This window comes from Natrix helvetica (genome assembly GCF_964273705.1).
Source record: "Natrix helvetica genome assembly, chromosome: 1".
NCBI lineage: Eukaryota > Metazoa > Chordata > Lepidosauria > Squamata > Natricidae > Natrix > Natrix helvetica.
The window spans coordinates 29114305-29130850 of NC_138548.1; the positions used below are offsets into that span (position 1 = coordinate 29114305).

At 40.3% G+C, this 16546-nt stretch overlaps 1 protein-coding gene across 2 annotated transcripts; it reads left to right on the forward strand.

The window, feature by feature from the left end:
* Nucleotides 1-669: 669 nt before the first annotated feature.
* CDKN3 (cyclin dependent kinase inhibitor 3) lies at nucleotides 670-13791 on the forward strand. 2 transcript variants are annotated; one of them, XM_081933916.1, is made up of 9 exons: nucleotides 670-744; nucleotides 3264-3346; nucleotides 5544-5596; nucleotides 5697-5741; nucleotides 7028-7250; nucleotides 7734-7765; nucleotides 10221-10324; nucleotides 13170-13222; nucleotides 13486-13791. In XM_081933916.1, exons 2-8 carry the CDS (start codon nucleotides 3264-3266, stop codon nucleotides 13188-13190), a joined length of 561 nt encoding a protein of 186 aa, XP_081790042.1. In that variant the 5' UTR covers nucleotides 670-744; the 3' UTR covers nucleotides 13191-13222; nucleotides 13486-13791. The 2 variants fall into 2 exon arrangements, with proteins under 2 accessions (XP_081790042.1, XP_081790041.1); XM_081933915.1 differs by lacking the exon at nucleotides 13170-13222.
* Nucleotides 13792-16546: the final 2755 nt, after the last annotated feature.

The window sequence follows — 16546 nt, forward strand, 5'->3', positions numbered from 1 at the left end:
CAGTTTTATTATATTGATAAATAATACTCCCTGCTCCTCCTATTCTCTCCACAACAACCCTGTGAGATGGGCTAAACTAGAGTGAGTGAGTGACGGGCCCAAGGTCATCCAGCAGGCTTTCATGTCTAAAGTGATTAGAACTCAAGCCCTGCTGGTTTCTAACCTGGTGCCTTAACCACTTTTAGACCAATCATCTTAAAGTTGCCAAGTTTCAAAGACGCTGTTTCTGAATCATCTTCAGCTTTTCCTCCAATATTTTTCTTTGTTTGGAGGTACATTCCTTGCTTAAGTATCATACCTTTGCTATTCAAAATTTGCATTTTAAAAAAACTACCTGTCTCTTGACAAATTCCTTCTCCAGAAACAGATTTTAAATATTGAACTACTTCCTGCTTTTTATGAAAATTTATCTCATGACTCTACACACATTCTCTTCAAAGAAAACCCCTTCGAGTTGCCCCTGGCTGTTCCTGATGTCTAACCGAAAAGAACTTCAGTTTCTCATCAATTTCTTTAAAGGCGCCTATTACACTGTATTCCGACTCTCAAAAGTCATCATCAAATAAGAATCGTCCTTTCAAGTTAAGGCATTTGGGCGGGAAATTTATTTATTTTTCCTGCGGGTTGATTGGCCAAGTGGGGAAGTTTTCGTGAGGGCGGGGCGGGGTGGAGTATCAGCCTTTTTAAACCGTTGGTGGGGGTGTAGGGAGCTGCGACTTTTTGGCGGGAATCCGCATCGCTGAGGTAGGGGGTATCTTAGCAACACAGCGGGAGGGGAGCTTCTATTCGGCGTTATTTTCTGCATTTTGGAGCAAAAACCCGACGTTTCCCTCGCCTCTACTTGAGCCTTTTGGGAATTGATACGAGGGCCCGAGTTTATTCTGAGTTTCCTTCGCCCACGGTGGCAAACGATGTACTAGTGTTACTTCTGTTTTATTGGTTCTATTTATTTATTTATTTATTTACTGAGCGCTTATAGACCGCCCCCTCTCCCGAAAGGGACTCGGGTAGAAGATTTCTTTAAAACTAGTTTAAAAATCTTTGTTAATGCACGAAAAGGAAAAAAAAATGCAAGGAAGCCAAATTAGCAAAGAAACGGTGTCGAACTGTCTGTGGAGATTCTCAGTCATCCAGGTCATGGTTGTTCCAAAGGTTCTTTTTCAAGAGGCAACTGGACTTTCTGGTGAACTGGACCGGATAGTCCAGTTGCCTCTTGAAAAAGCAGCTTTGGGACAATTGTGCCTAACATGTATCAATTTGGGCTAATCACTTGAAACGATTCAGCGCCCTGAGGAGGCGTCCCGTTGCCGCTAAGGCGCCTCCCCCAGTTGCCTAACCACGCCTCCATCACAGGTTAGGGAATACGATTGGTGGATTAATGCTCCCGCTGCCACTGACGTTCCGTGAGAGGAGGAATGAATCCGCCAATGGCTGCCCTGCAATTGTCCCCTATGGAATCTTAAGCGGAGCCCTTCATCACAGGCGCCGCATAAGGATCCATCAGAAGAATAGAAGTCTGCTGGCGAATGGGCGTCTCATCCATCTCGGTGCTCCAGTAGAATTAAAGCCTGGCATATCTTTTCATACGTGAAGCCGCAAGCAACGTTCCGCTTCTGATGGAAAAAGTCCGATTTCTGGGAGCATCTGTTCCGATCAACACGTGAATCAGAATAGAGTTGGAGGGGACCTTGGAGGTCTTCTAGTCCAGCCCCCTGTTCAAGCATGAGAACCTATATCATTTTAGACAAGTGATTGTCCAATCTCTTCTTAAAAGCCTCCAGTAATGAAGCACCCTAAACGTCTGAAGGCAAGCTGTTCCACAGTTTAATTTTTCTCACTGTTAGGATCCTTAATTTCAAGTTGCTTCTCTCCTTGATTAGTGTCCATCCATTGTTTCTTGTCTTACCCTCTGGTGCATGAGTACAGTTGGCATAAGCATCGGTGAGTTTGCCAACCATAGACTAACACCTCTCACCACTTAACAGTATCTGATGAAGAGCTATCTGAAAATCTATGTCTTTTCACCCAAATGTGTTGGTCGGAAAAGGTGCTACCAGACTCCTTTAAATATCTCTTTATCATTCCACTTTATTACCCACAGACCATGGTTTGTAATGGCTGTAGTAATTTTTGTTCTAACAGTATCTCTCGTTAATTTTGCATTTTTGGGTCTATTGGCTGCCCTGAGTCACGTATGTGAGATAAATAGGGTAAATACAAATAATACATTAATGCCAATTACTATTTCAAATGCTACTTAAGCTGTAAAAGAATAGTATGATGGGAATGTATAAGTGATATTCCCGAAGTAGCTAATTGGTAATAATACGAATTGTATAGTATTTAGATTTGATTCCATAAAGGTGCTTTAGAGCATGAAATGCAACAGCTGCATCTCCCCCCCATGGCGTAACTACCTTTCACAGTTAGTGTGTGATTCCAGAAAAAAGCTTTAAAGAATAGTAAACAAGTGTTATGGTGGCAGCTTTGCATGATCAGAAGCTTTCTCGATTTATTTATTAAATTTATCTGCAGCCCACCTGCAAATCTGAATACTTTAAAACAAATGGTAAGGAATTAAATTTGATGCACAGCAAAGCCCTAATTAAAAGTTCATATTTCTCCTAAAGTTACTATATTTGTTTCCTTCTCCCATCTGCTATATTCTTACAACTAATTCTAACAAACCATTTCACTCCTTAATGCTTTTTTCAAAAATAATGAGCCAAAAATCATTTCCAATCCTATAACTTTTATTCACACAAATATCCTTTAATTTCATCCTTATCTTTGTTTCCCTAAACTGGTTTTAGTGGTTCTTGGACCTAATGCATATTTGTTTATTTTGCCATCAAAGTCTCAGCATTATATTGGGATTATTTTTCCTCATAACTCAGTATCTCTATCCTAATCTTTGACACTCTTTTCACCACTGTAGCCATTCAAAGATCCCCAGGTGATCTACAACTATAATAACTCTTCCCTTTTAATCCTAATTTCTACCTTCCAAGCTGCATATCCTTCTTTTCCTGTTCTTATTTAATTTGAAATATTAGAGGAAGTCTAAATTTTAGGGGCATAAGCATTTTAAAAAAATCTAAGCATGTAGCAGTCCTAATCAGTTACTTGTAGGCAATTGTAAAGGCTTTCAGGATATTAAATTCTTATGTATGGAAAAGGAAATTGATGGGGCTATCTTGTGATAACTCATGCAGTAAATGTGTTCATGGCATAAAACTATTTTCTTGCAATATTTCCTTGAGATGTGTGCAATGCAGGTAAATGAGTTTGACTCATCAGATGAGGAGCCCCTGGAGGAAGAACAGACACCTTTTCAAATATCCTGGTAAGACTAAAGATGGTAGAGCAAAAATCAGTTTTTAAAATTTTGGGAGCAATTTTAATATTCTGTCCATATCTGATTAACATATTGATGTTCTTAATTTACTCCACATTATATAAATGAGATGCTACTTTTTAATTTTCTGTCGTCTCATTTAAATGTCTGTATCTCTTCTGAACACTGTAATAGTCATTTTGCTTCTTTTCAAGAATTCAAAGTAATAACATAACCCTCTTCAGTGGAACAGCTTGCCTCCAGAAGTTGTGAATGCCCCACACTGGAAGTCTTTAAGAAGATGTTGGATAGCTATTTGTCTGAAACGGTATAGGGTTTCCTGCCTAGGCAGGGGGTTGGACTAGAAGACCTCCAAGGTCCCTTCCAACTCTACTATTGTATTGTATTGTATTGTATTGTATTCTTGTCTTTTTCTGTAAATTGACTAAGCATATAGACAGAAACATTAAACACTTTTTAATTTTTTTAAAAAAACATTTTTGTACATTTTATGGTATTTGTGGATGGTTTCCAGATTTTTTAATGTGTTAGATGGATTAAATTATCCTACTTCTGTCATTCATGTTGAGATGACCTGTGTTTGAATTAAAGTGTATGCATATAAAGTTTTTATTTAAAAGTTGCACCTGTAATGTGATTAGGAATACTGATTGTAAGTGTGACAATAAATTTAGAGCTGGCTATATCTAGATCTCATACCAAAATTTTGGAATGTAGAATGAGGTGATCAGTATTGGTCGAGTACCGTGATGGCGAACCTATGGCACGCATGCCAAAGGTGGCACGTGGAGCCATTTGTCAGGGCACGCGAGGCATTGCCCTGTCAGCTGGCCGGTGCGCATGTGTGCGCTGGCCAACTGACTTCAGCCTTTTTTTAAAGCCATTTTTCGCCATCACTGGTCTAGTATTTAGTTTAAAAATCTCTTCCATTGGAATCAATATAACATTCCTCCCCTTCTATATATTCAGTGTACATGTAAAGATTGACAAAAAAGAGTTACAGAGAATTCTTAATGGCTACTTTTCATCATTTAGGCACACCTGTTGCATTCACAGCCTGAACTTTATCCATATGTCTAACTCTCCATGTCTTGGATGTGATTTCTAATGCTTTTTAAAATGTTTCATATTTGGGGATGAATATTTTCACTAAGCTATTTTCCCATCTTAGGTATATTTATTACTCTTTTCCATAAATTGAACCATAGACTGTAAAGATTGGAAGAATTCTGGGAATTGTCTAGCCCAATCCCCTGCCTAGTACAGGAATGGTTGAGCTGTTTCTAGTAGAGAAATGCAATCCTGCAGTAACTAGGCATAAAGCCACAAAGAGCTTTATAGGTCAAACCAGCATTTTAAATTGCACCCAGAAGTTAACAGGAAGCCAAAGCAGAGTCCACAAAACTCATACAATATATCCCTGTGAAGCACCCAGGGCCTTGCATTTTACACTTATTGAAGCCCCGTTACAGTTGCTTAGTCAAGATGGTAATGGAGGTCTGAGCCATTGTAGTCAGGTTTTCTCATCCCAAGTGAAGCTGCAAACTGCCAAAACTTCAACAAAAGCCACAGCCTCCACTTACTGGTCCGGCAGGACCTCTGAATCTAGAAAGATGTTCCTTAATAGGCATTGAAACCCAATTCAGAGAATTATAGGGCTGGAAGGAACCTTCTAGTCCAGGGTCAAACTGGTGGCCAGATGTGTCGTGCACAAGCCACACCACCCCATTCCGCAAAGGCAAAAAACTTTGTGATACGTCATGTGACACGATTGAGTTTGACACCCATGTTTCAGTCCAGCCCTAGTCCAAGGCAGGAGGCCTTATTGCATCTCAGACAAGTGGCTATCCAATCTTTTCCTAAAGACATCCAGTGCTGGAGCACTAACTAATCAGGGAAGCAAGCTATCCCATGCATTAATTGTTCTTATTGTCAGGAAATGTATCCATAGTTCCAGATTGGATCTCTCTCTGGTTTACAGAGACTCCATCCATTGCTTCTTGTCCTGGGTTATTCAGATTATAGTCAGTATTCAAATATAAAAAATGAGATGGGGAAGATCCCAATGTATAAACAGTTTCAACTTGCTAGGATTTCATTGTGTGTCTTGAGAGTAAATGCAGTAGATAAAAATAGCAATTTGTAAAAACTTACTGCCATTGGGTTATGTGCATTCTTCCTGTAGGTTACCCTTATTACCAGCTTATTCCCAATTCCTAGGAATCAGCTCACTACCAGGTAAGTGCATTGAAGTGGCTAAAATGAATCTATGAATGTTTTAAATATTTGTTTTAATATTAATAGCATTGTTTCTTTTCATCTTTCTTACTTGATTTAGGTTGTCGATTCAAAAATATTAAAAGAAACCTTCAGAAAGATATAGGTAATTATCAGTGGCAGAGATATGTCCTTCAGTAGCTTATTTTTCACAAATCTACTTTTAATTCCTTGGAACTGCAATTAACCATTTATTTGTGTTAAAGACCTGTATCCCATAAACCTATAACATTGCTGTAAGAAACATAAAAATAAGAAACAGAGAACTCTGTGAAGCAATTGCATTAATATATGGCATACAAGTACTTATCTTTGCACATGAAAGTAGACTAGATACCAGGTGAAGCATCCTGAAAAAACACTCCACAACTGGAATTCTAGCATGGACTTTTTCTCTGTTAACCACCTAATTAACATCTGATGATGGACAACTGGAGAAAAAGCATAATGCATGGGCTTGTTCATATGACAATCTTAGTTAAGGTATGAGCTTTAGTGAAATAACATTGGTTTGTTAAATAAGTGCTCTGGATGGAAAAAGTATTTATAAAATATACATTGTAATTTAAAATTTAACACTCTAGATGTTGGTACTCTCTAGCATTCACTCATCACTGACATTAAGTGCAGCTATTGATATTTAAGATTCAGCAAGAGGCAAAGCTATAGATTTTCCTTTATTTAAATGGTGCAGCTTTATAATTTTCTACTTGCAGTTTTTGTATATTGTTTCAAATATAAGCATTTTCACATGTTTTTTTTCTGAAATGGACATTTTTATTAACACTAATTTTAATCCAATAATCTGAGTACCATGTACTCAATAAATATTGCTGTCTTTCTTGAAACCTCTTGTATTTGCTAACGGAATGAAATAACAAAATAGATTTCACAACAGTGCAATTTCTACTGCTAAAATTAGGCAGGCTTAAATCTGACATCTTTTATTTACCTAACAGACAATGATATACATGTTACAACTGATGGCAAGGCTAGTTAGAAAAGTTTGCAAATTATGCTTTTCTAACTACAGTTTCTCCCCGAAAATAAGACAGGGTTATTTTTGAAATAAGCGAATACTTGTTACTAATACCCCGAAATAAGCCCTTGTCCTTATTTTCAAGGAGGCCTTATTTTTGAGGTGCAGGAGGCGGCGAGGGTGATCACCTCATGGCTGCTGCTGTGTTGCAATATTTTCAGGGAGGTCTTATTTTTGGGGGAGGGCTTATTTTAGTCCATGCACTCAAAAGCCCAATTGGGCTTATTATCAGGGGAGGTCTTATTTTTAGGAAACAGGGTAGTTTTGCAATCCCATCGATATCATAAATATGTATGGATTCAGATTGTATCTAACACTTTAGCAAATATGTAATATACTGCCTTTTTTTATAGATGAACTAAAAAGTCACGGGGTGCTCGATGTATTTGTACTCTGTACCAAGGGAGAACTCACAAAGTACCGTGTCCCACACCTCATGGAAACCTACCAGAATTATGGGATCACTGTACATCACCATCCTATTCCTGATGGAGGTACACCAGATATTGCCAGATGCTGTGTTATTCTAAATGAACTGAGGAACTGCCTTGAAAGTAAACAAAAAGCCACAATACAGTTGAGTTCTGATATTCTAGTCATTTAATCCTCTAAGTAAATGAAAGTGATTCAATCACTAAATGTTCATCTGTTACCTCTGTGGCAAAAATTTGACTTCTATTTGCTGCAGTCAGCTTCTGCTGTATCATTCCAAAATACAGATCAGAGATACATAATTTTTTTCTGCTGACTATCTAAGAGACTTCAAAGTTGCAGAGTCTCCTATTCAGACTCCTTTGACAATTTAACTACCATAAAAAAATACTACTATAGAATATATGATCACATCTTATTGTGAGAAAGCTGGTAAGCACCAATATCAATATTCCTAGGAAAAAAAGACCATTGTTTTTAAGTTATACTTTGGAATAATAGGTTCACCTGAAAACCTCTATATATGAAGAAAAGTCATTCACAGCAGATTTTTAAAAACTAGCTTGGTAATGGAGTTCGTCATTTTTACAGCTATTGCAATATATTCATTTTTAAAATTTCTTTCAGTTGTTATGGAGGACTTGGGCGATCCTGTCTCAGTAAGTGAAGTGCTTTTTTTAAACAAATTACAAAGTATTGCTTTTTTAATGTTAATATTACTGGTAATATTCTGCAACATGAATCCGCCAATCACAGAACTATTTTCTTCACAGCTATCAGTAGGCTCATATTGAATTTTTAATTTTTAAGTTTGAAGGAGATAAAACATAGTTTTCTATAAACTCTAAGAATTATCGGGGGGGGGGTTTAAGTTGGTCATGAGAAGCTAGAAATATGGTTACATACAAACTGAAAAAAGAAAAGTGAATGCATACTGTGTCATATCAGGGATTCTTTGATATAATGCTCTACTCAGCCAATGTGAAGGTTTTGGCAAGCCTAAAAGATTCCCACATGCATTGCGGCAAAAATTTCAAGAGTGAAGCTGAAGCCCTATCATAATCATGAGCAATAATGTGACAGCAGACACTTCCTTTAGTACTTCAGACCACCTGACTACCGTGTTTCCCCCAAAATACGACAGGGTCTTATTTTCTTTTTACTTACAAAATATGGCCTTGGGCTTATTATAGGGGAGGGCTTATTGTTTTGGTGTTGCCAGGTGGCTGCTCCCTTGCGAACTGGCTCCCGAAGAGCCAGGCACAGCCTCTGGGGCGAAGCATCCATGAGGTGACCAAGCTCACGAGCAACCACCCGGCAAACCGGGCGGAGCACCATTCACTGACCTAGGGGGTATCCCTAAGGCGCCACATGTGTGCTCTGCCCGCTCCCCAGGCTTGGCACATTAGGGATACCCCCTAGGTCAGTGCATGGAGCTCTGCCCGGCTGGAGAAGGGGGTTGCGCAAGCACCTGTTCCGCCCCCAGCAGGCATGCCTCCTAGCCTCAACATATCCAGTCCCAGCTCTCCCTGCAACAGCTGCCGCCGCGCTCCAAACATAACATCTTCTCTGGTTCAAAACTCGGCTGCCAAGTCTTCCAGCAGCGGCCGCTCTAGGAGTGCGCTCTATGGTTGTGGGCTGGCTGCTGGAAGACTCTCTGTCCAGAAGACTCTCTTACAGAGTTCCAGCAGCCAGCCCACAACCATAGAGCGCACTCCTAGAGCGGCCGCTGCTGGAAGACTCGGCAGCCAAGTTTTGGAGTTTGGAACCGGAGAAGACATTATGCTCGGAGCGTGGTGGCAGCAGCAGCTGCTGCAGGGAGAGCTGGACCTAGACATGTTGAGGCTAGGAGGCATGCCTGCTGGGGGCGGAACAGGTGCTTGCGCAACCCCCTTCTCCAGCCGGGCAGAGCTCCATGCACTGACCTAGGGGGTATCCCTAATGTGCCAAGCCTGGGGAGCGGGCACAGTGCCACGTGGCTTGGCGCCTTAGGGATACCCCCTAGGTCAGTGAATGGTGCTCTGCCCTGCTGGAGAGGGGGTTTGCTGGGCAGTTGCTCGTGAGCGTGGTAACCTCATAGCTGCTTTGCCCCTGAGGCTGTGCCCGGCTCTTTGGGAGCCAGTTCGCAAGGGAGCAGCCTTCAGGCAACTCCCCCCCTCCGGCCAGGCAGAGCACCACTCCCCAACCTAGCGGTATCCCGAAGGCACCAAGCAATGTGAGCGCCTTTCCCCTCCCCCGGCTCCTGCAGCTTGGCGCCTTCAGGATACCACTATGTCGGTGAGCAGTGCTCTGCTTCGCCGGAGAGGGGAGTTGTCCAGGGGGTTTATTTTCGTGGGTGGGCTTATATTTTTGCCCACACGAAAAATGTGGCAAGGCTTTAGTTTCAGGACAGGTCGTATTTTCGGGAAAACACGGTAGTATTTTTAAAAAATCATGTAAAAAGCATTCCACAGGAAGGTGACATGTAGTAAAGCAAGTGCCAGCATCTCACATCATGGTTTCCAAGAATCTCTGAGTGTGCTGTAAAATAGGAAAAATATTAAGTATGTTATTTCTATGCTGACCTTTAATTTACTCTTGATCTCTCCAGTGGTTTTGCAAATCTCCATTTTATAGCTATTACCGCATTTTCAATAACAAATATAATCAAAGGAAGAAATGTAAATAATTTCCCCCACAATCCTACATACGAGCATATCTGCCCTGTAGGGTAGTAAAATAATAATAATAAGATGGTCTCAGCTATCTTTTAGGATTGGGCTTGAATTGCATGATTGTGATTGCTATCTTCGTTGTTTGACCACCTCTCCCTGCTTACATAGAAGCTGCGCTCTCTGAATCCAGCTGGCTCGGCTTCTATGATAAATCCCTATTTAAACTATAAACACAAAGGATTTGAATACTTGTTTCAGGCTCAGGTTTCCTGCATTTAATAGGCCTAATCTGCATAAATGCTGTCACTGATATTTTCCTAAATAGCTGATGTAGAAAGCTGAGAATTCATGAATAAGCATAGGAATCTTAATGTTGTTACCTTGTTTACCTTTAAAACAGCTTTTTCCTCCTTACTAAAAATGTCTTGTTCATTTAGGTTATTCTATGGTTTCTTTACAGTAGCGGCGTGCCTTCTGCTCCAGATATCTGACACCATAACTCCGCAGCAGGCAATGGACTGCATGAGGGAGTTGAGAGGTTCAGGTGCAATACAAACTTTAAAGGTTAGACCTGCCTAGGAAGAAATAGAGCTTAAAAGATGCTTAACTTGTTTGTTTACTCTATTTCTGTACCCTTCCATATTTCCTAAAACTTTGTAGGGTACTCGACTGTATACATTTTGCTTGGTACTAAAAGTCTTTCCTGGATTAAATGCAGCCTGTTTGCCCTCAGACCGTTAGACCACCTCCATGGCTGCTGCTGGATCCCCCTTGATATTTTTTATTTATTTAAGTGTTATTTATTTTAGCACATGGCATACAATGTCTGTGAAATCTACAAATGCTACACACAATGCAGTCCTGACAGCCTAGATTGCTAGTTCATTCCGTTTGGCGCTTGCACACCTATCCATGGTGCACCCCTGGAGTGGACTAGCTTTATACCAGCTAACTGGCAGCGTCCAGGTTGGTTGGTTTTTCCAGGCTCTGCCAGTGTTGTCTCGCATCCGGCCAGGTCCAGCATCAGCTTCTGTTCTCCTACACATGAATGCAGCTAGGTATTTCCCACCGAAGTGGTCCATTGAAACATTTATACTTTGCTCTGCATTCTGCTTTCCTGTCCATAGCCCTGCCCTTATTGTTTAACAACATTTGTAAATTACATTGCTTCTTCCTTATTAGCCTGCTTTTATGCTAAATACTTAACCAAAAATTATTTAACTTTCCTTGTTTTGTATAGCTGGGCTTGCACAACACGTGTTCATCAATGTTCCCTCTAATTTTTTTTCAGTGTGTGCAGAAAAATATAGTGTTTGAGCGGCACATTTTCATCCCTGAGCACCTGATTTTTTTTTAGCCATAATTGCCATCAGAGCAGATGTTGGGGCACGGAGGAAAAGGGTCCCCTCCCTCTCCCTCAGATCCCCAGGAAGGAATGAAGGAAGGGAAGGGAGGGGGAGGGAAAGGAAAGGAAATGCGAAAGAAGAAAAGGAAAGGAAAAAGGAAAGGAAATGGAAAAGGAAAGAAAAAAGGAAAAGGAAAAGAGAAAGGAAAGGAAATGGGAAAGAAGAAAAAGAAAAGGATGAAGAAGGGAGGGAAAGGGAAGGGAAAAGGAAATAAGGAAAGGGAAAGGAATGGAAAAGACAAAGGAAAGGAAATGGAAAAGAAGGAAAGGAAATGGGAAAGTAGAAAGAAAAGAATGAAGAAGGGAGGGAAAGGGAAGGGAAAAGAAAAAAGAAGGGAAAAGAGAAAGGAAAGGAAATGGCAAAGAAGGAAAAGGAAAGGAAAAAGGAAAGTAAAAAAGAAAGGAAATGGCAAAGAAGGAAAGGAAAAGAGAAAGGAAAGGAAATGGGAAAGAAGAAAAGAAAGGATGAAGAAGGGAGGGAAAGGGAAGGGAAAAAAGAAGGGAAAAGAGAAACAAAAGGAAAAGAGAAAGGAAAGGAAATGGCAAAGAAGGAAAAGGAAAGGAAAAAGGAAAGGAAATGGCAAAGAAGGAAAGGAAAGGAAATGGCAAAGAAGGAAAGGAAAAGAGAAAGGAAAAGAAAAGAGAAAGGAAAGGAGAAAGGAAGAAAATGGAAAAGAAGGAAAGGAAAAAGGAAAGGAACTGGAAAAGAAGGAAAGGAAAGGAGAAAGGAAAGGAAAAAAATGAAAAGCAAAGGAAGATAGAAGGACAGAAAGGGAAAAGAAAGAGTGGAATGGTACTGCTCAAAAGTCCAGTCTCAAGATCCCGTGGACCCCTTTGGCTCAGACAGTCCAATTCCACGCTGGTTCCCTGTCTCCCCAAAGCGAAGGGATCGCAGAAAGATTGCCCAGTCCAGAACGGGGCTTCAGACGATGCAATGCCTTAGAAACCCCGGATATGCAGAGAAAAGCAGGCTCCAACCAGCGAATCACGTTTTCCCAGGAACCAATGAAGCCCCACAGGACCAATGGGAATTCTCCATTCTGCAACATCATCGGTCTCCGGGCAGAATCTTCCTTGATTTCACCAATCATGGAAGAGAGAGTTCGGTGCAGACAGAGAGAAGGGAGGGAGGGGGGATATTTTCACTCACATTTTAAGATATTAAAAAACACTGCGCGCAGTTTAAAACTTGTGCGCGGTGTTTCCTTGTTATCTGCGCGGCCGCACAGGCGCGCAGCTTAGAGGGAACAATGGTGTTCATCCATGTTGAAATGGATCGAATAGTTTATAAATCAGCAGGTTATGGGAATCGGAGTATCATCTTAATGGTGGCACTGGCACCTCTTCTGTGGAACTGCTTGTCCAACATATAAGAACTACATATCCTTACTGAGTATTGACAAAGAGCTGAAAGAGGGGGGGTGTTGAGAAGGTTTCTTCCATAATTTAACTGCTTATTAGGGCTATTATATTTTTTCACTTTTTTGATGTTTCTAAACTGTTTTTATTATTATAAACTTTTTTTTTTATTTACAGCCAAAAGATTCTACTTGGAGCCATTTTGAAGTAGAATATAGAGATACTAATAATAAATAAAAATAAATATCACTTGTTTAGATACAGCAGTAGTAGTCCTCAGTTTGCAACTAGTTGCTTAGAACTGTCTGAAGCTACTGTGGACCTCCACAGGGCTACTTATGACTCAAATTTGAAGTTCCAATATAAATTCACATGATACATTTTGGATGTTCAGCAACTGGTCTGCATTTATGGCCATTTGCCAAGTTTTCTTACCGATCACTATAAAATTGAGCAGCCCCACATTATAACCAACCTAATAACCGGTACCACTTAGGAGTATAATTGCATTCAGTTGTAAGTGAAGGACTAACTATAACACAACTACATTCTATGAAACTAGGTTGTACTTATTTGCTGAATCTCCTTGCTTTAAGTGGTGCATGTTAGAATTAAGTACTGTGAAGTATCTATTTTTCCCCACAGAGGCAGAGTGTTTTCTATTGAAGATTGCTGAAATCAAGGATTTTTCAGGGGAGGTAGGAAGAATCCAGGGACTAACCTCTGCAGCCAGTTCAGCTATTAATGGAAAATATTGTAGAAGCCTGTCCTCTTATATGAACAAATACAGTCTCTACACCTTCAGAGGAGAGGAGAGTCTGTTTGGTAGAGTTGGAGTATGGGAATCCATTCTATGTTCCTTGTGGTTCTCCACTCCTTCCAACCCATATCATTAGAAAAAGTTATGTCATCCTAATGTTGAAGTCCAATCATTCTGAAGCATCCTTTTTTTTCTTTACAGCAATACAACTACCTTCATGATTTTCAGGAGACCTTGGCTGCCTATTTGGCAACAGAAAGTGAGCGACCAAGATCTGTATCCCGATAAAACACAGAGTTTAGTTACTATCTGAAAAACATTGCATTGTTTTTACTTTGTACACATAGTGGAAAATAATTTTATTAGCTGCCTGCGAGTCACCGCCTTGATAAGGGATATGTGACTATATAGCGTAAGTCCCTGAATAAAGTTCCATCTGCGGATTGTATTTTGACAGCCAATTATAACATGTAGCAGAACGCATAATAAATATTTTTAATCTTTTTACTTTATGTCCTTTCCAATTCCTGTTTAGTTTTCTCTGCTGTGATAGGGTGGTTTTGTTGTTGTACTTCTTTATGCAAGTTATGGGGAAATCTCTATAGAAAAATCACATTAATTTATATTACAGTAGTGCCAACCAGATGTTTGTTCACAAGTAGAGATGTTCATGAGCTTGCCTGTTCCCTGAATAAGCAATTCATTTGTCTCCCTTAAAGCAGAATAACTTGCATTTAGGTTTGTCACCAGTTTCCTCCAGTCATTTGGAGGATCACTCTATCATCACTACAACTACAGTTTTCAGGACTAGCAGTCCAACCTGCTACTTAGGAAGTGGCAAAAAATCAATTTCATAAACAAAACCTACAAGGAGCATATTGTTGTATTGCTCTTTGCATAAAGAAAAATGTAGGGCAAAAATACTGCCTCCCTTGTTTGGCACAAATTTGAAACAGATATTCTGTAATAGCCAATTCAAAATGTTTTATAAGATTGTAGTAGGTCTGCCTCTTGAGGCAATACAGTTGTCCACTTACAGTACTAATTAAATCTATATTCATCACAAACTAGTGACTCCCGGCAGCTTACATGGTAGAATATAGCAAAAAATAATTACAATATCTATGTCATGTTAAACATCCATGACATGGTTAGAATGAAATAAAAAAAACTCCCAACTAAAAAAAATTGTAAAAAAATAAACAATGCTGCAGTGCATAAACTTAGAAGGAAGCTCTCCAAACTAATTTTAACATTTTTAGGTCAGCAAGGAGGCAAATAGCCTAATTTCTGTTGGAAGGCTATTCCAAAACACTACCACCCCCCAGGAAGCAGTAGTTCTTTCTAGCTTGAGCCTTCCTCATTCAGGAACTGATTGGAGCAGATAATCTTCTAGATACCAAGAAATATGGCTTCATAGGTCAACCCCCACCTCCAGCATCCTAAATTGTAACCCACAATGCAAGTCTTTTATGTCACAATAATGTTAATATACAATGATTATTTGTTCCTAGCCCAAGAACAGATGAGCGGGCCACCGTATTCTAAACCAGCTGTCACTTCCAAGTGGTCTTCAAGGGCAGCCCAGATAAATCATATTACATCAGTCTAATCAGGCGATTAGAGCATGAATTGCTGTACTCTAGTCCTCTGCAAAAGATAGTTATAATTACACATCGGTGGAAGCTGGGAAAAGCTCCCCTAGCCAGTTTCCATCCACAGTTAAAGCAGAGGCCACAAGTCCAGAAAGGCCCCCAAATTGTGACCATGTTCCTTTGTAGATAGTCCCTCCCTATGCGGAGACATTGCTGTTGAGAGATGTAAAACCAGCAGCTCCATATTTCAATCTATTGTTTTTCATACAGGTGCCAGGATACAGAATTGTAGCATCTCTCAAACTATACAACTTGAAGTGGCAATACAAAGTTACAGCTTGCTGTTGCCACATCCCAAACTGTCAGATAACTTCTCCCAGTGGTTCCACATAGCTGTTGAAGAGTATAGGAGAGGCATCCAACCCCTGTAGCATTACACCTATTGGGGTCATTGGACCAACCTCTTTCTCTCTCTACCTCTCTCTCACACACACACACCCCATCACAGTTTGAATCTGCCCAAGAGAAGAACCATTGCAAAACAATCAGTCCCCATTAATGAATACTCTGCTCATAAATGGTCCGATAAAATACCACAATGAACAGTATGGAAAGCTGCCAAGAGATCTAACAGGTGTAGGGAGGTGCACCACTCCAGCCAGATCCTGATACAGGTCATTCAAGAGAGCAATTAAAGCCATATCTGTCCTATGGGGGATGGGGGCTTATCCCTGACTTGAAAAGGGTATAAATAATCCACTTCTAGGAAGTTTTGATCAACCTTCGCCCAAAGTGGAAAATTGGATACCAAATAATTGGATCCAAGGATGGCCGTTTCAGAAGGGAGCACACCACAGATTCCTTCAAGATTGGTAACCTGCCCTCTGCAAAAAAGCACTAACCATCTCTCAGACCCAAGAGGTTACGTCTCTCCCTGGCCCCTTTAACTGCCAGGATACTAGGCACAGAACCACCCAGGCAACACCCTAATCCACCCCATTCAGGGGTCCAAAGAAGTCCTACGCAATAGGTCAGGACTCAGGGCCTTAATTGCCACCAAGGACTGCTCAGGTGAAGTCAAGATTTTGGCAAACTGGATCACTTCATCAGCAAAACCTGTTGCAGTGATCAAATGGGAAGCTTCTGTATTGATCCCTTCATCAAGATGCTGATGAAAGCTCACTGACCAAGTAAGGGAGGAGTTGGTATGCTTTGCTTCACTTATTGCCATGATGCCTTCTTTGGCATATGCTTACATTCATAGAGATGATGTAAAAAAAGTATTAGCACATATGATTGGTTGGTCCACTTGAGGCATGGAGTATGTTGTACATACTCTTGTTCTCCAATGTTGAGATTTGGGGTGCCTTTATCCATGTAGTGAATATCTGTCTTTAAAGACACACTGAATGTCCCAGTCGATAAAAGAGCACGCACAGAATATTGATAAAGTACATATAAATTCAACAAACCGGTATCTTATTTTTCAACAATCATTTTATCTTTGCTTTGGTTTGGCTGATGTACTCTGGTGTATATTGCTACAAAGACATAATTCAATTTGGTAGTTTGATCTGTTTGCCATTCTTCTGTCCATTTCCCATTTCAAATACAAAAAGAGCTATTTGGGTAAGCAAGTGCATATGCAAGACTCACCATTACTCTTT

What these genes read in the sequence shown, in the direction of transcription:
- CDKN3 (XM_081933915.1), top strand. Translation starts at nt 3,264, where the DNA reads ATGTGTGCAATGCAGGTAAATGAGTTTGACTCATCAGATGAGGAGCCC. An exon ending in AGGAATCAGCTCACTACCAG is followed by an intron (nt 5,597 to 5,696) that starts GTAAGTGCATTG and finishes TACTTGATTTAG; the next exon opens with GTTGTCGATTCAAAAATATT. An exon ending in AAACAAAAAGCCACAATACA is followed by an intron (nt 7,251 to 7,733) that starts GTTGAGTTCTGA and finishes AATTTCTTTCAG; the next exon opens with TTGTTATGGAGGACTTGGGC.